The sequence below is a fragment of the Polypterus senegalus genome, chromosome 9 (assembly GCF_016835505.1).
Source record: "Polypterus senegalus isolate Bchr_013 chromosome 9, ASM1683550v1, whole genome shotgun sequence".
NCBI lineage: Eukaryota > Metazoa > Chordata > Cladistia > Polypteriformes > Polypteridae > Polypterus > Polypterus senegalus.
Genome location: NC_053162.1, coordinates 120,683,607 through 120,707,538, shown reverse-complemented (window position 1 = coordinate 120,707,538; position 23,932 = coordinate 120,683,607). Strand labels below are relative to the sequence as shown.

General features: G+C 35.8%; 1 protein-coding gene across 5 annotated transcripts in view; it reads left to right on the top strand.

The window, feature by feature from the left end:
- cd4-1 (CD4-1 molecule) overlaps window positions 1-23,932 on the top strand; it is a 126,782-nt gene that overhangs the window by 60,962 nt on the left and 41,888 nt on the right. For all 5 annotated transcript variants that reach the window (XM_039763657.1, XM_039763655.1, XM_039763656.1 and 2 more), the window contains 4 exons: window positions 6,832-7,014; window positions 10,090-10,257; window positions 10,376-10,642; window positions 14,505-14,837. In XM_039763657.1, the coding sequence (XP_039619591.1) occupies window positions 6,832-7,014; window positions 10,090-10,257; window positions 10,376-10,642; window positions 14,505-14,837 (951 nt within the window). The remainder of the gene's footprint in view (window positions 1-6,831; window positions 7,015-10,089; window positions 10,258-10,375; window positions 10,643-14,504; window positions 14,838-23,932) is intronic.

The following is a 23,932-nucleotide window of genomic DNA, read 5'->3' as shown; positions in this document are numbered from 1 at the left end:
CCGACAGTGCATGCAGAATTTCCAGCCAAGCAGGATTACATGTAAAAGTGATAAATAAATGAGGCTGTCCGAATTTACGTACTATGGCCATGGCATCCTGCTAGTTTTGTTGCTTGTATCTTGGACTTCCTGTAAATGTGGACGGTAATATGATCATTTTGCCTACTCATACGTTGTTATTTTCAGCGTTTGCTTGCAGTGCGTCTGACAGTACTTTGTATTGTTCCACGTACAAATCTTGTTGATCTAATCTGAGATAGTTGAGACACGTGACCTCTGTATTAACATACGCCTCTATGACGTACTGTTGGAATAGTTCACCGCTGGAGTGCAAAATACTAAATGTATTCCTCATTGCTAATCTGTACATGTAAAATTGGCATTGAGTAAGCCTTCTTCGTTTGTCGGTTCTTTTATCGGAACATGTAAATCTTTGTGCCAGCCAATGTCTCCATAAGGGAATAAAAGTGGGTAAACCATAGGATCACAATTCATATTGAGTGTGGAAATCTGTTTACAGGTGTTGCCTATAGGACAGATGCAAATGTCCCATTCGGCAGGCGGTTCGCTATCTTCTCCGACGAAAATCGGTGCAACATTGGTGTGACATGTCAGGGCATTGTATCGTCATAAATCCTGCCTAGGGTTTTCCTCGAAAAGCATTCGTACAGATGCTGTTGGATTGGACTGAGCGATTTCATGCATGTGTTTGTATGATTTAGTGAAGGGTTTGATGGTTCTGAGCATGGAATCTAGCTGGAGAAGTAAATTTTCGCTGCATGTAGAGTTTGCTTTATTCTGTAAGTGTACTGCAGAAGCTTGGCGAGAAATGCCGTTTCAGCTGCGTGTGGGCGGGACCGCTTTTGATGTGGAAGCAGGACAAAGGTCTCAGCTTCCTAGCTCTGATGATATGAATCAGGGTGTTTTAGACAAAGGTTTTCCCTGTTCCTGCAGGACCATCTAAGAAGAAGCATGTTTGTCGTTGATGGGAATTGCTGTATGCAGCGTGTAAACATGTGTTTGGTGAGGTGTTGGGGGCGGCCACATGAGCAGGCAGTGCGCATGCCTCGAGAGCAAGGGTGGATGCGGGAGGAGGGTTAGAGTTGGCGGGTCGGGCTGCGTCGTGCGTACCCCATGGTTGGGCGACTCGGTCAATTATATATATAGATAATGTATAGTATTTTTACAGAAATTCAAATTGTACAATATTTGAATGTTATTCCAAATAACTGATGTTCTCTTTAATAAAAATAGCATTTCAGGAAGCACGTTTATGAAATCAAGTCTTCATTAAGTAAGTCTGTCTTAAATAAACATTGTCTTACAATTTAGACTTAATCAGTTTTAATAATGCAAAGAACATTTTTTCTTAATTAAAGATAGTCTTAGGCGATCCACTTTCATGTGCACAATTTTTAATTAAGCAGCCCCCTGTTCTCCCTGTGTCTGCGTGGGTTTCCACTGGGTGCTCCGGTTTCCTTCCACAGTCCAAAGATTCAGGTTAGGTGCATTGGCGATCCTAAATTGTCCCTAGTGTGTGCTTGGTGTGTGAGTGTGTGTGGGCTGGCGCCCTGCCCGGGATTTATTCCTGTCTTGAGCCCTGTGTTGGCTAGGATTGACTCCAGCAGACCCCTGTGACCTTGTGTTAGAATATTGTGGGTTGGATAATGGATGGATGGATACTCAACCATTAATTTGCATGTGTGCAGTCAATAGCACCTATTATAGTTAGGAAGTCAAAAGCACATTATCATTGATAAAGCTTTTGTTGAGGATACATTTATTTTATGTTGTTTCATTTACAAGCACATTTTAAAAGCTTCATTGATTGCATAAATGTCAAGCTGGCCAAAAAGCATCTTTAACATCAATGTTAAGGATCTGCTTTAGTACAAAGAACACGCTTCAAACTTCCTGACAAACAGTTGCCTTTCACAACATTCTCTTCATCACCAACACTGTACACAAAAGTGCCACATGCAAAAGAGAACAAACATGTTATTTATTTGCTTGGCTAACTTGACTTGACAATATATGGCTTCAATTTTTCTTTGAAGATGGGGCCTGAGCTGCCTTGAAAGCTTGCATATTGTGATGTTTTCAAAAGGTGTCATTTTGGTTGACTTCTTATTACATCCATAATGGCTAACACGGTACAACACCCTAGTAGAACTGACATTTTTAATTAAAAGTATTTAAACATACTCAAAATATGTTAATGTGTCAGATTATGTTTACATCTTGAACAACATAACTGATTGTAGATAAAAATAGAGCCTGTACAGAGGTAGAAGTCAGATTCCCTTACATAATAATCTATGCAGGTACTGGCTGAGAGATGTGCAGTTCTCTCCCAAATCCCTTTTGCCTGATAGACACTCTATAGGCAAACAGCATGTCAAGACAGCTGCATCATTTAAAATTCTTAAACTCTTTCCTTAAATTGATGGTGGTGATGGTGGTTATTGAAAAATGTGGTAACCAATATTCGTATGTTTTGAACCATTGATGTAGAAATTATGACAATAAGGTTAAGAATGTACTACAATAAATTGTGTACCATATAAATGGCCATTCAATACCATGGCCTGTCGAATCCCATTTTATTTGGGTGCATAATTGGACAAGAAATATGGAAATTGGGGTAAGGAGTATATCAAGTAAGCTGATTTCTATATTTGATTAAAAAGTAAATTGCTGTTTTAATACATTCTTGTTTTTCATGGTGCCAGAGAGTGGTGACATGTTTTATGTTTTTGTCATGTGCAAGTAGGAATTTTACTGTACTCTGTACATGTGACAATATTACTTCTACTTCTTCTAGTACTACTGCTACTACTCTAGAAATTTTCATGACATATAGTTAAAAATGACTAGAAATTGTTATAAATGACATCATTATTTGTGCTGGTGGTCTAAATCACATCCATCATGTTTGATTCTAAAGGTTTTTAATTGTGACATTTTCTTCTTCTTCATTTCATTACATGTAAAGGTGTTAAAGGTGTAGTGACTTAGAAATGGAACTTTCAATGATTAATAATTTTAGCTAAATGGAACACATCTTTGCTTCTCAACAAGGAGACTGGAATTCAGGTCCTGGGTGCTCTCTATGCAGAGTTTACATTTTCTCCTGTTCTCTGTGTGGGATTCCTCCGGGTTTTCCAGTTTCTCATGGTCCAAAGGCATGCAGTTTGGTAGGACTGGCAATGTTAAATTGACCCCATTCTATGGGTATTGTCCCTGCAATGGGCTGAACTCTGCCTGAGGATTTGTGGCTTTTAGCATTGTGCTTGCTGGTATAGGCTCCAGCTCGCCCTTAACCCTGTACTTGATAGGCAGGTTTAAAAAATGGATGTATGGATGAATGGAACATAACTATTTTGTTTTATTTTTTTATAAACATTTTGCTTTGACTCCCACTGACAGTAATACTATAATTATTTAAATAAGATACAATATATAATTTGTTCCTTGGCATTTTCAATGGAAAGAATAGCTTTTAATGTATTGATTTTTGTAAAAAGCATATAAAATGGTGTTAACTATACCTTTACTAAGAATGCAGTAACATTAGATTTTCTAAAAAATGTTGGAACTTTTCTCCAAGGTTATGATACTCATTAAACTTGAATTTCATAAGCTCTTAAGCCGCAAAGCTATGTTAAACTATATCTTAGCCTAGTAGTGTGGTGACACTTAGTTGCCTCAATTAAAGGGTGTGACTTGTCATAGTCCCTTGGTGCAACCAAAAACAACTTGAATAAACTCAGATTTTCAAACTATGTGAAACTTCTTTACGTACATTTACCTCATGGAATGACCCCCCATTCCACTGACACAACACAAGCAATGCAGACAGTTCTGATTAGTAATTAGCTTCTGTAACTAATAGTACATATTAATCATTATTAATGCTTCTAGTAAAATAGTCAAAAGATAGATATGAATATGTTAAATAATAAAAATAACACATTTGTTAAGATACTAATGATAATAATAATAACATTTTGGTGGATATTAACAATAGCAAAGCACTAATAAAGAGAAAGAGAAAAAGCAAGTAATAAGAGTATAATAGCTAAAAATGTGGGCGGTGCAATGGCTCAGTGGTAGCAATGCTTCCTCGCAGTAAGAAGACCAGAGTTTGCATCTCAGGTCCTCTCTGGATGGAGTTTGCCTGATCTGTCTGTGTTTGCATGGTTTTCATCTGGGTGCTACTATTTCCTCTTACACTCCAAACATATGCGAGTTAGATGGATTGGTAATACTAAATTGGCCTTAGTGTGTGGTTGGGTGTGTGTATATATGTTCTCCCTGTGATGGACTAGCACCTTGCCCCATCCAGGGTTTGTTCCTGCCTTGAACCTTATGCTGGCTGGGATAGGCTCTGGCATACCCCACAACCCTATTTAAGACAAAGCAGGTTAGAAAATGACTGACTGACTAAGCAGGAATGCTAATAATAAATTGTAGATTAAAAGGTAGATGTATAATATATCAAACTAATTAATATCTTATTACTTGAAGTTAAAACAAAATTAATGAAAATGGTACAAAAATAATATGGAAAATATACTCATTGAAATTAAGTTATGATTAAAATGCAAATCTCTAATTTACATTTACATTAATACTTTCACTGTCCATGTGTTGTTCCTGCCTTGTGCATGATGATTTCTAAAATAGGCTCCCGCTCCCCAGTAGCCTTGCCCTGGATAAATGGGTTAAGCAAATGGATGGATTTATATTTTCAATCTCATATTCTTTCCAATTCTTCTCAGTTAAATTTAGTTAAATTAATGTTACTTGTTGCAATGCTTTATCAGTGTTTTTTCTTTGTGAACATGCTTTTAAGTGTCATGTTCAATTTTCTTACACATAAGACTTAATTTACATAATATAATGACTGACATTCTTTTAAAAATCGAGACCTCTAGAGTATATTGACTTTAAGAAGGGTCTGAATATTCTTTCATATGCACACAATCTAAACAGTTGCTTCATACAAAGCCTTTACCTTTCTATTCCACTCCAGGACTTCACCTTCAGATAATAATTGAAATAAAACAATCAATCAATCAATCAATCAACATTTATTTATATAGCACATATTCATACAAAAAAAATGTAGCTCAAAGTGCTTTACAAAATGAATAGAAAAATAGAAGACACAATAAAAAATAAACATAAGTCAACATTAATTAACATAGAATAAGAGTTAGGTCCGATGGCCAGGGTGGATAGAAAAAACAAAAAAAAACTCCAAAGGCTGGAGAAAAAAATAAAATCTGTATGGGTTCCAGACCAAGAGACCGCCCAGTCCCCTCTGGGCAATCTACCTAACATAAGTCAAACAGTCCTCTTTGTATTTAGGGTTTTCATGGAAGGACCTGATGATGATGGTCACGTAGACTTCTGGCTTTCAGTCCATCAATGTTGGTGCATCATGATGCTTTGAGTAGGTGGTGGCGCAGGCCGCCACCACAAAGAAACCGGAAAAAGAAACAGAAGAGAGAGTAGGGGTCAGTATGGATTTTGGAGCCACTGTGAATAGTTATTATGAAGAGTTGAACATACAGAGTATCAGTATTAAGTTAAAGTGAAGTTATAAAAAGGCCATGTTAAAGTAATGTGTTTTCAGCAGTGTTTTAAAGTGCTCTACTGTATTTGCCTGGCGAATTCCTATTGGAACAAGAGCGAACACAGAGAGGATGGGCTTTATTATTGTTATTATTATTATTATTATTAAACTATCATTTTTACTGTAGTTCTGTTCTGCTTTTATTTCCAATTTTTTTTATTATATAACCATATTATATTATTTAAGTTAACTGATTATTAATGAGAATTGTGTCTCAAAAAAGTAGATCAGACAGGAGCAGACAAGAAACAAATTAATTAGAAAAAGTCCATACAGGGAATACATAAATTGGAAGAATGTTAGAAAAAAAACACATAAAAACATTAGATTCAAAGATCAAGCAGCAGATAAAAGGCATCAGCTACTTAAATCCAACACACAATTAATGGTGCCCATGCACAAGTGAGAGTGCTGCTATGATTATTATTAGAGATTCTACAGGCTGGGTACATTTGTTTTTGTCAAGTTATTGCATTTCTTTTTATGTGTCATTGAAGAGTCTTTCAATTGTCATCATTAATTTCTACCAATTTCAACTACTGATTTTCTTACTTTACGTTTTTTCCTTGGACTTCATGTTAACTGTAGATATCTTATTGTTTACTAACACCTGCATTTTTAGTTTCCTTTTTGGTTTCCTTGTAAAAGTCATAAATGTCTTTTGCTCTTAAATTCATCCTGGCAAGTTTAATGGAAGATGCTTCTGGTTTTACTTTAAGTAGTCGATCACAATTATTTATTTGTATCAATACTTTTTCAAAATGAGACTTTGTTTAATAAAATTACTATTTTTAATAAAGTCACATTATATTTACTTGTAGCACTTTGCTTTTTCCTTGCATTAAGTGCAAATCAATTATGGATAATATAACAGTTCTGTTGGTTAAAAAATTGTTAGTTTGAAAATAGTCTGTTTCTAGTTCCTAACTATTAGCTCACTCTGCTCTTTCAGAACTATACAGAGAAGAAAACCATAATATTCTCAAATCCACTTCAGTATTTAGTTAATATTGGAACTAGAATCTGATGGAAAGATAGTTAACTAGCAGTAATAATTATATTATCCTCTTAGGATCTTGAAAAATACATATTTATTAGCTTTCTAATGGTGTTGTATGAAATGTAGGAGAGGCGTACATGGATTTTCTAAACTTCACACTTACTCTTTCCTCTGTCCCCAAATACAGGTTTCCGGAGTTGTCTTAGTCAATCTATAACAACTGTTTATGGACCTTTAGGAGGGTCTGTGGTGTTGATCTGCACTAAGAATGGTGGTCACAAGACAACACTCCAATGGTTATTTAGGAAAACAGAATTTGGTGAGGAACAGCAGATTGTTCGTCAGATTCCAAGTGGTACCATTACTTCAGGTGAGTTAATGTTAATGTTAATTGATGAACTTATAAAAACATTTTTTCAGTAATGTGAATAATATAAAATGAGTCACCAATTATTTTAAATCTGAAGACTGTTTTTTAGAGTGCCTAGAATAAAACAGAACTAGTGATTATTTTTGCCTTAATCAGGTCATGGACTTTCTGGCTTTGACTACTATGTATCATTTATCATTATAAATAATAATATTGGGCTTATTATAGTTAAATGTGGAGTTTCATTTTCTTATCAATATTTCCCTTAAATAAGGAACATAAAACATAAATTTGACAAACAAGTGGAGACTATTCACTCTACCAAGCTTGTTTGTTCAGCTGATAGCTAAGCTTCATCAAGGCTGTCAAGGTTTCTGCTTCAACTACTGTCATGGAAAAAAAAAAACTTTCCTCCATCTTCAAAGAAAGCAGTCATGGAGCCCAGATGAGAATGCAGAATATTTCTTTATTTGCACAGGGATCTCCACAAATGTCTCAGTTCATAGAGTGAGGAATCAATTAAACAATTCATCACCTTTTATATTTTTCTGTTACCATTACCTCATCTAATACATCATGTCATCTGACTCCTAATGAACTTTATCACTTTATACAAACAAATAAAGGCACAAGTAACTTCTGACTCATGTTGATTCTCCCATTATTCTGAATGCCACTTCCTTAGGAGGGTCTGTTTGTGGATTGTTTTATTGATCTTAGCACCGCTCCATAGGAGGGGTGTCTGGGCTTTCCTATTAGTATATCTTCACTTTTTAGATGTGTGTTCATTACTCATTTACCTCATTCAAACCTTGGCAAATCAAGTTGGTGGTTTCTCTAAGATGAGGCAGAGCATGTACTTAAGCTTTAAGCTACATTTAGTTAACCCTTGAGTTACATTCAATTGTTTTCATTGTTTTTAATAATTCATTCTGTTATGGCTTCATAAATATACTTGTAATACATTGTAAAAGACTATTTAAATATTAACTAAAACGTCCATGCTAAATGACTCAGTATTTTGTTCCTGATTCCCTTGACTATTTGAGTAAAGAAGTTTCCTGGCTTCAGGATTAAATGTACTTAACTTTAATTTCCACTGGTGTCCTCAGGTACATGATTCACCCTTTATTCTAAAGAATCATGGCAGATCAATTTTATTGAGGCCTTTGATAATTTTGAAGACCAGTATTAAGTGCCTATTCAGACTGTGGGCGAGGCCAGACAGATTTAATTTTCAGAGTTTGTCAGAATACAGTTGCTCTCTTCTTGCACAGCTTTAAGTACTGCTATATCATTTTTGGAGTGTAGTGATGTGGTCTCACTAGTTCCTTTTATAGTCTAAGCATAATGTCTCTTGATTTATATTAAACAGTTATATAATATAATATTGCATTTGCCATTTTAATAAATTCTGCACATTACTTAGGTAATGATAATATTGTGTGAATGTAAATCTCTAAATCCTTCTCAGAGTTTGCTTCCCATTACAGAAGTTATAGAACTGAGCAGCTACTACCAAACATTAACATTGCAGATGTGAATTCAGTGTGCTGTTGGACAGCAGAGCAATATTCTCAGTGGGAAGATATTGTTCCCATCCTTCTGATGCTCTGCAATTAAGATGCAGAGTTCAGTGACCAGGATCAACAAGGCCATCAAAGAGTTGTGTGGCTCTTGTGCATTTGGAGGAACTAGCATACCTCTTACATCAGAAGTTTTATTAAAGTGATCAATTGGCAGTCTCTCAATACAAAAACAGCAGAACATCTTCTCCATGAGTGTCCTAGAAGAATTGGACACACTCTGATCCAAGATTTTATTTGCCACTGTTCAATTTGTTAATTAATCCATGTCCATCAATGTATAGCAATTTCCAGCACATGTAGGGACTAAAGAAAGCCATGTAAATGATGGATGTGGCTCTCATAAATGGTGCATTCATTATTGCAAATTGACAAACAATTCTACATTCTGCCTGCAGCCCACTTAGTAAAAATGCTATGTCAGTTGTTCCAACATTTTCAAACCTCCAGGTTTACTGTGGGACCTGACAACAGAAAAATTAAGCACCAGCAATTGTAAGATATGGCATCCTGGAATCAGTCTTTCTTATTTCCTGTACAGCAGTCAAACTTGCAGTCCATTATAAAACCAATATACCTTCAGTATGGGCACATATGTATGTGCTATTTATTCCTACAGAAGCCACCAATGTGTTACCAGCCATTCTCGTAATACAACCAGCTCTGTGTGTTTCTCTTGTGCTAGCTAGAATTTAGGCATGCTAATGGTGTGTAGTGCGATTAGCTCTTTACATTTCTTATGTAATTCTGTACTACACAGTGTGACAGTGGCCTGATGTTAAGATGACCACATGCCTTAAAAACTTGGCTTCCCTGAGCAACAGGCAGCATCTTGTAATGGCCGACTGGGTTTGTGGATTTCCTAGTATTTGGGATTCAGTTTTTATATATTGGCAGCAACATGTAAATTGAATAATTTTTTTTTCTTTAGTTATATTTTTGAATAAAGGCATACTTGTTTTGTCATACCTTTTGTGAAAGTGTTTATTTCATATTTAGACTTCAGTCTTCTCACATTTGTGTTCCCCGGCCAGGACGCCCAGGAGGACCGGAGGAGGGCTTGTGCCTCCTCCAGACCGCAAGGGGGCGTCCGTCCTGGTTATGTTGGGGGCCTCGGGTACAGGGCTTGGAAGCCCAGCACTGTAGGGACCCGTGGCCACCACCAGGCGGCGCCCCAATGCCTGCATATCCCTGGAGCACAGCACTTCCGCCACACCAGGAAGTGCTGGGTGGAAGACGACAGGGGAAATAAGTTATAAAGTACAATAACAGTAGTAAGACTATAGGATCAGAGGCATTCTGACAAAGGCAACACATTAAAGAATACAAAAGGAGAAAGTAGAGTAATATAGAGCTCTACCAAGACAAAACAGGCTCCTTTGCTAAAAGACAAGAAGTGCTATTTGATGGTGGATTTATGTGTCATACCTATGTTAGAAGACAGGAAAAAATACAATTATTTGATTGTAATGTAATTTTTGTATTGCAGGACAATCCGAGTTAGCAAAAACATCAGCACTCTACCAATCTGGATGTTCACTTGAAATTAAAAAACTAGAAAGAGAATATGAAGGATATTTTACATATACATTAACAGATTCATCAAAAACATCACCAAAATTAACTGAAAAAACATACAGATTACGACTTTTCCAAGGTGAGAAAATGACAGCTTTACTCTTATAACATTCTTTTCAGTTCTGAATGCACTGTATGGAAGTTTAATATAATATTCATGAATAATTAAAATTTTCCATACTGAATTTTAATTTCAGTTAATTCTGTACCAAACATGCCAGTTCTGGAGTCTGAGGCAGTCACCCTCCATTGCAACCCTTTAGAAAATGATGATCTAGTTCCTGAGATCAGCTGGAAACCACCACAAGGAATCCAATTAGAAACTCGGGATGGACTGCATGTTAGCAATCAAGGAAAATCTTTAATGATTGCTAGCGTTTTGAAGAAACACAGAGGAGACTGGATATGTAACTTGAAATATAAAGAAGTGGTCAAACAGTTTACATTTAAGATGACTGTAATTGGTAAGTACAGATCTGTTACTGGTTCTAGTGTTTGGACAATGGACAGTATCTATTTTTATAGTTTAACAGTTTGGGAATGATTGTGCATGTGTTTGAATATATTTTTCTTTTATTTCTTTTTCATCATTAGCATCTCAGAGTAACCTTTACTCTTCTGTTATGTCTGTGGTATGTCTGTCTCAAAATGAGCATTTCTTACACAAAGAAATTTGAAGTAAATATCTGAAAAATGTTTAAGTCATCCTGCAAATGCAGTTAATGTCTTTTTTCACAAATTTTACATTTTCTTTCACTTTAAATAGACACTACACCCACTTAGGGCTCCCTGTTCTTCAGAATGTCACATTTTTACTTCAGCCACTCTTCACAACTGTAGATGTACAGAAGAAAATATTAAACAGAATGTAAATACACCCATTTTCCAAACCTGCTTTTCATTATAACTGGTCTCAGGAATCTGGGACCTATCCTGGCAGTACCTAGATCACAAGGCAGAAACATTTTAAAATCTGGAGAAATTCATTAAAGCTCAGAAAGAAACTAATGACTGCATGTGTATTGTATATCATCTATTCAAACACCAGTGAACACTTAATAGGAAAACACTGAGAATGATTGTGAAATATAAATGTTATTTAAGCAGGTAATAAAAATATATTGCATATGCAAGTGACATTATGTGCTTTGGTTATGTATTATTTTATTCACCAAGAAACTTTTGGAAATTGCAGTGAAATCACAGTAGAAATTGCCAAAGTATTGAAATGAAAATATAATTTTCAGAATCGAAAATATTTAATATTCTTTGTAACTGATGCATGGGGTTTCCTACATAAATATATATTATGATACATATTTTATTTATTATTTTATCCATTTTATTTTTATTATCAATCTACAAAACATGTAACAATTAATATATGAAATAAATAATTATATAGCTAATGCTTCAACAATCAGTTATGTTCGATGAATCATTCCCCTCAAAGTAAAAGACAGAACGAATAGGATGGTGAAGTAAAAGGCCTACCTTTGACTTCTTTGTCGATTTAGTACCCCGTCATTCAAACAATCATAGGGTTTTATTTAATTCAATTAATGCGGCCATTCACACTCATTCTATGAAGGGATTAAATAGCACTGTTCATTCATGTGAGCAGTTTCTGTCATTCTTTGTCAGAAAAAGTGATACTATCCGCCATGGCATTGTTTAAACTGAATATAAACTTCCTACTGTTAATCATGACATTGTTCTAGATTCCTTTGATCAAGTCTCACTTTCAATGCTAAAAAAGGACTATTAACACCCTTAAACCAGCTTCTAGCCCCCTCGATATTGTACCACCACGTCTCTTAGTGGAAGAATTTGATGTTTTGGGCCCATCCTTACTAACCATTAGAAATGATTCTATTAGTTCGGGGGTTGTGCCCTCATTTTTTAAACATGCTGCAGTCCGTCCCCATCTAAAAAAGGCAGGATTTAATCCCGGAGTTTTAACCAACTTTCATCCAATTTCCCAACTGCCATTTCTGGCTAAAATTCTAAAAAAATATATTTATAATCAATTGGTCAATCACCTTAACTCCAATAATTTATTTGAGATCTACCAATCTGGTTTTAGGCGTTATCATGGTGTTGAAATGGCACTCCTGAAAGTGTTCAACGACATCTCTCTTATTACTGACTCAGGTGATGCGGCAGTCCTTGTCCTCCTTGACCTGTCCGCTGCCTTTGACACCATTGACCATGAAATATTGCTGTTGCGGCTCGAACATCTTGTTGGGCTTAAAGGGGCTGCTCTTAACTGGTTCAAGTCATATTTAACTGGTAGACACTTTTCAGTGACTTTAAATTTCTCTTTTTCATCTACTGCTCCTCTTAAATATAGTGTTCCTCAGGGATCCATTTTGGGTCCTATTTTATTCTCTATATACCTTCACCCTATTGTAGTGATTTTTAGGAAATTTAAAACAATTTTAAAACAAATCAACTCCACAACTGTCTGTCTGAACTAAGATCCTGGATGGCTAATAATTTTCTTGATCTAAATCAAAATAAAACGGAGCTGCTTATAGTGGGTCCACCAGCTAATGCCCAAATTGGTCTTGGAAATCTCGGCTCTTTCTCTGTCTTTTCCAAACCTCAAGTCTGCAATCTTGGTGTTACCTTTGAAAGTAACCTCTCTTTTGAGAAACAAGCAAAATTCTGTAGTCAAGAGTTTCTTTTTCCAACTTTGTCTATTAGGTAAGATAAAGCCTTTTTTATCTTCTAAAGATCTTGAGAAAGCTACTCATGCTTTTATTTTTTCTCGCCTCGATTACTGCAACTCACTGTATTCTGGGATTAACAAATCTCTGATACACAGGTTACAGCTGGTCCAAAATGCTGCCGCTCGCTTTCTGGTTGGAGCAAGGAAGTATGACTCTGTTTCTCCTATTTCAGCTTCTTTACACTGGCTGCCTGTCAGTTTTCGAATTGATTTTAAAATCTTGCTGCTAGTTTTTAAATCTTTACATGGGCTTGCTCCTGCCTATTTATCTGAACTGTGTGTTTTACAGCAGCCATCCAGAGTGCTTAGATCTTTTAGTCAGTTGTCTCTGGTTGTCCCTCGTACCAAATGTAAAACCAAGGGGGACAGGGTCTTTGCAGCTGCTGCCCCTTGCCTGTGGAACTCTTTACCTCATCATATAAAAGAGTTGTCTACAATTGAACTGTTCAAAACAAGATTAAACAAGATTAAAAACTCACTTCTTTTCACTTGCATTCAGTGTCCTTCAGTAATACTGATGGTTTCCTCTTTGTTTGATTTATTATCTATCTTATTTTATATTCATATATTTTATTACTATTTATGTTTTATTGTTTGTTTTTGTTTTTTCTTTTATTCTATTATTGTAAAGCACTTTGGCCGCAGCATTACTATGTTGTTTTAAATGTGGTATATAAATAAATTGACATTGACATTGCCTTCCATTAGACAAACTACAGGGGCCAATGACATTGTAGCTAATAATCAAGTTTACTAATTGTTTAAATGAATGCTAGGTGAGGAGAGAATTAATGAGAGAGTTCCATATACTATGTCATATTGTTTTCAGTAGTATAAATGTATGTTTCTCTACGTAATAAAATACACTTTTAAATTTGATTATTTTATACTTTTTACCATTTGACTATTGTCAGCAGGACAGAATTCTTCCAATTAAACAAAATGATACAGAGAACAATTAGAGTAGTGTATGTAATTAGAACAGAGCGATTATTGAGTCATGGCACTCAGTCCAGTTTTATTTCATACAGGATTATTAAACCAAAAAGGTATTTTCATGATCACAAGCCTGTCCAATAAAAATGTGGATATAATTTAATTGTAAGGTCCTTTTTACAGTGCTGTTTCAGGATATATAAAGATATAACAGAACATGGGTTTAGACCTTGCATATTAGATATAATACCAGACACAATACAAAGTATAAGGTTTCTGACCTATTACTGGATTAGCACTCACAATAGTTCAACTTCTCAAAACAACTCTTCTAAAATGTATCTATACAATATTTGTACTTTAAATTTTGGGAGTTCTCCAGTCGTTAATGATTCACCGAACATTTCCTTAACATTCACACCATTATCTTATTGTGATGAGTGACAGAACAAGGAAATCTTAAATCTAAAATGTTAGTAAAGTGACTGATGCTTCAGGATGCCAATGACAGGCCTGATTAAATTAATCACGTTTACTGATATTTTCCTTAATGTATTATGGAATTTACACTGGAAATTGCAACATTTCTAATAAACTTTGAGAAAAACACAGTTCTAATATGTATTTTAATGTATTGTAAATGTTTTCACTTACAGGATTAAACAGTTCTCCAAGTAAAGTCATTTACAGTCTCCTGCACACTTCTGTCTTGCTTCCTTGTTTTATTGATGAAGGCCAGCAGAGTTTTGCAATGGACCAGTTTGTTAAATCTGAACTAACAGGTGCCTCATGGAAGTTCTATACAAATGACAAAACAATACCATATTATGGGAATGTCAGTAGTAACACTGGAAATCCTGAACAGTCAGACAGCTTGAACAAATCACTTTCCATCACCACCTCACTGGAAAACCGTGGGACTTATATATGTGAGGTGCAGTTTAAAAGGAAAACATTAACTGCTTCTGTAGATCTGGATCTTGTTCAAGGTAATGTAAAACCCTGGAAGCTATTCTTTTTTTTAGGTATCTTATTATACTCTCATAATGTACATAATTGTTGTTCTTATAATGTATAGATCGTATTGCAAGGTCCAAACTACAGATGCATTTCAAAGTTTGTTATCTGTTTAGTTTTAAGGAAGTAAGACCATTGAAGAGTATACCACAATAATCCAATTGAGACATGCATATCTTAACTATATGAATCACATTATACATGCTGTAGATGTGAAATCTGCAAGGAAACACCTTAAACTTCTTACCAGCATCACAGATAACAGCCATGTTTCAATTCAGCACCATGTGTGCAACACTAAAGTGTTTTTTTCTTTATGCATGCCATGAAACAATTGGCCATCTTCATGAAATGTTACAGCTCAGAGATAATTTGTTTTGCAGGCCTCAACTTTATTCATTTTTTAAAGTTCCTTGACACACTTCATATACTAGTGTAGTTCTCAATGACTCAGCTCAGGAAGACTCAGCCCGTTTCCAATCCATCTGTCTACCCATTCCTTTTTAATCTTGACCTCCACAACACAACAACACAACATTTATTTATATAGCACATTTTCGTACAAATAGTAGCTCAAAGTGCTTTACATATTAAAGAACAGAAAAATGAAAGACACAATTATAAAACAAAATAAATCAACATTAATTAACATCGAATAAGAGTAAGGTTCAATGGCCAGGGGGGACAGAAAAAACAAAAAAACTCCAGACGGCTGGAGAAAAAATAATAAAATCTGTAGGGACCTCCAGTATTCCCAAGGCTAGCAAGCCAGTCAGTTTCTGCTTTGGAATTTCAGCTAGGGGCTGCCTATATGTGGCTTAAAAATGAAAAATTATTGAAATTAAAATAAAAGTATAAAGACAAATTAAACAATAAAGACAATGTACCAAATATTTATCAGTATATATGCTAGATAGTTCCAAGTTTTTGTCTTTCCAGTGCAGGGGGTAAAGCAGTGTCCCCTGTAATTTTTATCAACAAAACCTGCCACTTTCTGCTGTCCACCTTCATACTCTTCAGCATGACTGAGACAAAATCAAGCACAAAAATGGCTGCCTGGGGCCCTATTTATATTTGTTTCTGAAAATTCTACCTTCATGCTCATCAAATCTGTGTTCCCTTCGTTGCTGGAGAGTTTTCTGCCTCTCAAGTATCAAGTCCATCAATCCTGGCATGAAATAAACTTTAAGTAAACAGTCAGATTTGTTAAGTAATGTTAAAGATCCTAAAAAAAGATATTTTTTTCTGGTTTTGGTCATTTTAAGCATCCATATAAACTTATGTCTTACCTGGAAAAAAAATCATTCTCAGATATAGTTTTCATGTTATTTAATTACACAGCGCAAACATTGCACCCTAGCAGGCTCACCCATTAAAAATTGTTAAAAATATTCAAATGAACAAAGGTAATTTAATTCTAGTACTGATTTAATTATGAAATGCGATGGGGTTTTTATTGCATTGAGATTTACTATATCTTTATATTGAGCTTGGTTCATTTACATATACAGTAGCAAGAGTAAAACATTAGGTGATGTTTGCAAATATGGTTACTCAGATGAAGTACTGTATTAAGGAACTGAACAGCAGTGCAACGGCCTTCGAATCTTATGGGGCACCTCATATAGAGGTAACTTGAAACTGTATTTAGTACTCTTGCAATCCAGACTGGAATGTTCTGACAAGATGACTGAAATGTTGAATAAGCTGAAAGGATTAATAGACTGTTCTGTTCTGAGCTGAAGAGAAAGATTAGAGATACAAGTCCTCTAACGGATTCCAATATCAAATTTTCATTATTCTGTTTGTGTTTCAAATCACTTTTTCCATTATACTGAAATGATAAACTGACCAGCAGTTTCAGGTTATAAGAAAAGCAACAACAACAAGCACATTTATATACATGAAAGTAGCAAAATGGTTTAAATACATTTACAAAAGAAAGTAAAAACTAAATAACTATTTTTAATAACAATAGGAATTCATAGTGTCCAGCCTGCTAACAAGAATTCTGTTGAGATGGACTAGAAAGTATCAGCCCTGGATGGGATTTCAGTCCATTAAAGAACAAACCCATACACACACAACATCAATGCCTAGTTAAGTTTTAACTATGTGTCAATAGAATACAGAAGAAAACTGGATCAAGTGAGCAAAGGAAAACTTTGAATGAATGTTCAAACTCCAGACAGGAACTGAGGCAGATTTCGGAGTCTTCTGGAGGTATGAAATAGCAGAGCTAACAACTGTATCACCATACTGGACTTCTACCTGTTAATGCTAGGTGAAAATGCACAAAAACACAAATCTTTTAAAATGAATAAAGGCAAATTGTGTGTTCTGTACATGGCCTCCATAGTAATGCAGGTCACTTCACATTTTTTCCATGGCAAAACTGGATTGCTCACACACCCATATTGTTTTGATAAATTCATCAGAAACTTCAAAAGACTTTGTTGAACAGTTATCTTATCCAAAGATCTTGACCATACATTGTTCTTCTCTCTCTTGTTAAATGAACCCTAGCCTGAAGCAATCTATACATTTTTTACATCTAAGATTTCTCACTTAAAGATTTACCAATGTTGCTTCTTGTCCAGGCAGCATGGTAGCACAGTGGTAGCACTGCTGCCTCGCAGTTAGGAGACCCGGGTTCACTTCCCGGGTCATCCCTGCGTGGAGTTTGCATGTTCTCCCCGTGTCTGCGTGGGTATCATCCGGGCGCGCCGGTTTCCTCCCACAGTCCAAAGACATGCTGGTTAGGTTAGGTGGATTGGCGATTCTAAATTGGCCCTGGTGTGTTTGTGTGTGTCCTGCGGTGGGTTGGCACCCTGCCTGGGATTGGTTTCTGCCTTGTGCCCTGTGTTGGCTGGGATTGGCTCCAGCAGACCCCCATGAGGATTCAACGGGTTGGAAAATGGATGTATGGATGTTTCTTGTCCTAGTGTGTATATAAACACAGGGAACTCCAGTTTCTGTATTACATCTTGCCTGAAGAAGGGGCCTGAATTGCCTCGAAAGCTTGTGTATTGTAATCTTTTTAGTTAGCCAATAAAAGGTGTCATTTTGCTTGACTGTTCTCTACATTCAAAATGGCTAACACGGTACAACGCCCTAGTACTACATCTAATTGTAGTAAGTCTTGTCCTGGGAACTTTTCTCAGTAAATTTTGGAACTGCCTCTTTGTCACTCCCATTGCTCCTCCATTTCAAACTTTTTCTCTTCAATCCCCTCTGTTGCATCCCCAACCCTAACCACCCCCCACCCTCCTCCACTACTTATTTTACTTTTCCCGGACTTTTCCACACTCTATTTTAGTCCAGTCTATTAGAAGGTATTTTTCCTTTGCTAATTTGGAACTCATTCCTCAAAGGAAAGCTCTTATTTATTTCACTCTTGACACTTAGTAATCTTCTTTATATAATATGACTAGCAAAATACCCGCGCTTCGCAGCGGAGAAGTAGTGTGTTAAAGAAGTTATGAAAAAGAAAAGGAAAAATTTTAAAAATAACGTAATATGATTGTTAATGTAATTGTTTTGTCATTGATATGAGTGTTGCTGTCATATATATATATATATATATATGTATATATAGCTATATATATATATATATATATATATATATATATATATATATATATATAGCAAAATACCAGCTTGGCAGCGAGAAGTAAAAGAAATGAAACATTTTAATAATAACGTAACATGATTGATAATGTAATTGTTTTGTCATTGTCATGAGTGTTGCTGGCATATATATATATATATATATATATATATATATATATATATATATATATATATATATATTGTAAAAGACGGAGAAGGACACAACATAAAGGTTTGGGGTTTTCCGGCCCCGTATATTGTAGATGCTCCACAATAAAAAAAGAAAAATGCAGGTCAAAATATAAACTAAACAGTTCATATGCGTGACGCCGAAACATGGCGTCGGCGGCCATTTTACGAGGGAGGAGCTGGAAGTGGAGGAATGCTGGGAAGGAACCGTGAGGGATGCTGGGATCGATGACGTCAGGACAAGATAGCGGAGGAAGGGCGAAAGTAACGTACTGCGTGCAAAGCCAGCTTAAGGCGGCGGAGCATTTTTCTGAAAGAAAGCACAGGGAGAAAGTTAGTACCCCGGCATTCCCTGCCGGCGAATGTCTTCCCAGGTGTGTTAAAATCCGTCCGCGGTCTCCTACTCGTGCGTGCGTGACAATATATATATATATATAAATATATATATGTATACATGTGTACATCTAAACACACACACATATACTATGGTGTGCCAAACAGGCAAATACATTGATTTTCTGAATATATAAAGTCGGCGTCAGAATATATAAAGTCAAAACTTGAATATATAAAGTCACTGTCGGAATATATAAAGTCAAAACTTGAATATATAAAGTCAGCGCTGGAATATATAAAGTCAAAACTTGAATATATAAAGTCATTCCCGCATATATAAAGTCAGCTTCGGTATATATAAAGTCAAACTTGTTTCTGAATATATAAAGTCAAAAGTTGAATATATAAAGTCAGCGCTGGAATATATAAAGTCAAAACCTGAATATATAAAGTCAGCATCGGAATTTATAAAGTCATTCCTGATTATATAAAGTCAACATCGGAGTATATAAACTCATTCCCGAATATATAAAGTCAAAGTCAAAATATATTGATTGAAACGACTCCGAACTGAACTAGGTTAACAAAAATAAATTAAAAAAACACTGTTCGGTTAATGTTTTGAAAATGATGCATGTGCCCTGCCCAGGATTGGTTCCTGCCTTGCGCCCAGTGTTGGCTGGGATTGGCTCCAGCAGACCCCCGTGACCCTGTGGTTGGATTAAACAGTTTGGGAAATGGATTAAACAGTTTGGGAAATGGATGGATATTCCAGCGCTGACTTTATATATTCAAGTTTTGACTTTATATATTCCAGCGCTGACTTTATATATTGAAGTTTTAACTTTATATATTCAGAAACAAGTTTTGACTTTATATATACCGACGCTGACTTTATATATTTAAGTTTTGACTTTATATATTCGGGAATGACTTTATATATACAAGTTTTGACTTTATATAGTTAAATTTAGTCATCATTGCATAACTTTTTCTCTACCATAGAAATTTAAAGACTAAATTCAACTTCCATTCCTACCAAAGATATTTCTGGCGACTAAATAGAAGCTACTTATATCCAAATTCGAGCTATTGAGCTGTCGCCTGCCTGCCTGAATAAGTCACCCTCGCTTCGCTCTTACTTTTTTACCGTTCATTTAATCATGGCTAGTGGCTGAAAAATGATAAAATGGAAAGAGGATTACACTGAGTATGTATGGCTTTACCAAAACAATTATTGATGGCGAATCGATTATTCATAAAGCTTGAATTGGTGATCTGTTTTTCTGTGTTAACCTCATATTTTTTCATACTTCTTCTCAAACCAAGGGGGTGCGAGGGTAAAATGAATCGGGAAGCGCTGATCAATGTAATCGGTGTACCAGGAAATCATGCATTGATAGAAGTTCCCCTTTGTTTGGAATGCAAAGTGTGATTAAATGCATTATTTTTGAACGCGTTATGGAGCCCATGCATCGAAGCTTCTCAGCTGTGCTTGTGCTACGAAAAGGAAACATTTTAAAAATAACGTAACACGATTGTCAATGTAACCTTTTGTAAGTAGTGCCTGGAGGATTCAGTGTGGAGAAACTCTAGAGACAGCATGTGTATTAACTTGTGGATTTTTGGTGGCAGTGTCACAAAGTTGGTTCCTCAAGACGGCGTTAGCTGCAGAGCTCAGCTCATAGCGAAATGAGGTGAATGGGAGGGGAGATGATGACGTGACTCCCCCACCCGCCTTAACTGTCAATCCTCCACAAACACAGTCTCTCGGAATTTGCATAAGCACAGCCCTTCACCTGCTATTTTAACTTAGTTACAAAGTGATCAAAACTCTCATTCATATCCTGCGTCCTCTCATTAAACTTGTATCCCGCATTACCCATGGGCATGACAAACGCCAGCGGCAGCCTGTCTATGAACTTAATTTAAAGTTTAGGTTTACACCGTGCTTTGTTTCCTAAGTAGCAGCACTCATGAATATGGTTGTATATGTCACTCGCTCGGTTCTTATTGTTTCACTGCCTTCTCAATTATATAATGCATGTTTCCTTCAGCGCTTTTTTGAGCTCTTCCTGGTTTCTACGTATTGCGTTGATAGTCAGTTCACGTGATTACGTGGGAGGCGTGATGATGTCACAGGAAACTCCGCCCCCCCATGGCTTTCGAGCTCAACTCCATTACAGTAAATGGAGAAAAATAGCTTCCAGTTATGACCATTACGCGTAGAATTTCAAAATGAAACCTGCCCAACTTTTGTACGGAAGTTGTAAGGAATGAGCCTGCCAAATTTCAGCCTTCTACCTACACGGGAACTTGGAGAATTAGTGATGAGTCAGTGAGTGAGTGAGTCAGTGAGTCAGTCAGTCAGTGAGGTCTTTGCCTTTTATTAGTATAGATTCTGCAGCACATAACATTGAGGATAAATAGTTTATATGCTCTAAACCTGAAGGAATGGCTTTCTGTCACTAAGCATGCTGGCAGCATGCCAGCAAATTGTAAAGACCACAGCAATATTTCTTTTTTTCCTAGTTCAGTTGTGATCTACTGCCCTCTAAGGTTGTGTTGTAAGGGCTACCTATACTGTTTGGTAGTCAATTTTTTTGGTATTTTATATTGTTTTTCATAAGGTAAGGGTGGTATTCAGATTTTATAAAGAACATGGTGAATGTAGCTGCCAGAAAATGAAATCAAGGCAAAATGGAAAGACTTGTTCGAGAATTTTTGTTGAGCCATTAAGAAAGAAATTAAGAAATCAAAAATTGAAAGCATCTGATGGGTGACACAAAAAGGCACAACTGAAATATAAGCACCAGGAAAAAGCTGTCAGAATTGAAATCAAATACACAGTGAAGAGTCAATAACCAAAAAAGTAGAAAGAAGCGAGCATCAAAGTCTAAACACAGAATCAGAATTATGGTGAAAATGAACCTTGCCAGAAGATCATTATTAGTTGTTGTCTTTGCTCCTGATTAACACAGAATGTTAGGTTTGTTTTACAAATTTCAATCCAATATACATATTATTTACATTGTTCATTGTCTTAAATAGATGCCATTACTGTATACTGTCATCATGCTGTTCCATCACATTACTGTCAAAAGACAGTTATTTACAAACAACCTGGCTGCAGACGTCAGAAAAAAGTCCTCTATGGCAAACAGCATTTTGATTAGGATGCACCATAAAAAAGTTACTGGCATAATGGTAAAGTATTATGGGCAGTGTCCATTCCAAATATGTGTAAAAAAAGAAAACCAGAGGTTCATCAACATTGATTAGAAAAGGTGGGAGTTGGATACCATGTTTCCCATCTTTCAGAAACCATTATTTGGTCATTTCAATAAATGTTTTGACTATAATATATAAAAAAATGATCACACAAAAAGCAGTGATTTATAATAACAAATCAATTCTATTGCTAATACCATTTCACAGGAAAACAGAACGGACAGGATTCCCGTTTCCTACCCACACCTTGCCAAAAACAAATTTGACTCCAAGGAGGGTTTATAATTTTACATTGAGAACACTTATATTTTAAAAATGCTAAGAGAACTGATTTAATTCCTTTTTGTATAAATGGATTTGAAAATGGGATTGTAGCTTATGCATTTTCAAGCAGAAAACCACCATTCCCAGTCTGCTGCCTCCCCTTAACCACATAAACACACAAAAGAAGAAAGTGCAAATACTGCGTTAATAGTACTATTGCAGGACTTAGCCACAGGCTCCTGAAATTTCCAAGTTTTAATAACAGTTCCCAATGCTCCCCGCAGTAGAGAAAGCAATCATTAAATTATTCTATGCAACTTATTTTTTAAAGCATTTGAATTGGAAAATTTTTGCCTGAAAATGATGGTTTTCTAAATTACGACGGCACAAAAATCTTAAAGCTTACTTGTCCAATCAAGGGTCATATGGGCAATAGCCTATGCCATTATTACCTGGTATAAGGCAGAAACCAAGATAAGGGTGAAGTAGAATTGCTCAGTACTATTTAGCTTGACACATGAGCATATGTCTGGTTTTAATGGCCAGAGTGACCACTGAGGACTAAAGGTGGGTGACAGAGAGGCAGTTCCAAAACCTGTGGACACATAAACTAAGTCCTCTGAAGGAGACATCTTGCCATTTTCTTGCCTTCTTTAAAATATCTTAGTAGTCTTCAGGATCAATAAATTATAATTTCAGGGGGTGCTGCTTTAACAAAAAGTCAGTTAATAAAAGTTTCAAGAAACAGGGATGGATAAACATAGTCAAAAGGCAGTTTGAGGTTAAAATACAGTGAATCCAAGGAAAAGTTTCACCAAAACGTAAACACTAACCCCAACTGTAAGGTAACGTCAGAGGTTAAGAAAATGTCCAAGAAAAACATATTCCAAGCAGAAAAACTAATAAAGGATAAGAAATTTTTACATGCATAAAGTTTGCTCTTTTTGTGTAAATCTGGAAAATGTGAGAACAGTGTAAGAACAACGTATCCATATGCTAACAAGACTGAAATTTTTGTGGCATTGCTAGTTCTCCATACCTGTGAGTTTTGCATTTAGTGAATCCACTTCATTATTGATCACTAATAAAAACTGCAGTGATAAAACTATCTTTTTTACTTTATTATTGATGTTTTTATTTAGACATTATGTTTTAGTGTGAGTTTTATTAACGTGCATTTATTTTACTGTTTCTTTGTGAATTGTTTTTATTTACTCTTTGTTAATATATTTTGCTAGTGAATTATGTTTACATTTTCTATTGATTATATAATGAAGTGCTTTTGTGTTTTTGATGGTGGTGCTGTAAATGGCCATCTCTGCAGCACCTGATCATTTTAAGAAGTGCATTTTTTTAATCAGGGCTTTGGGGTGACACTGACAGTATCAGTCTTACTGTGTACTGTGTACTGTTTAGTGGTCTTTTAAACATCTTT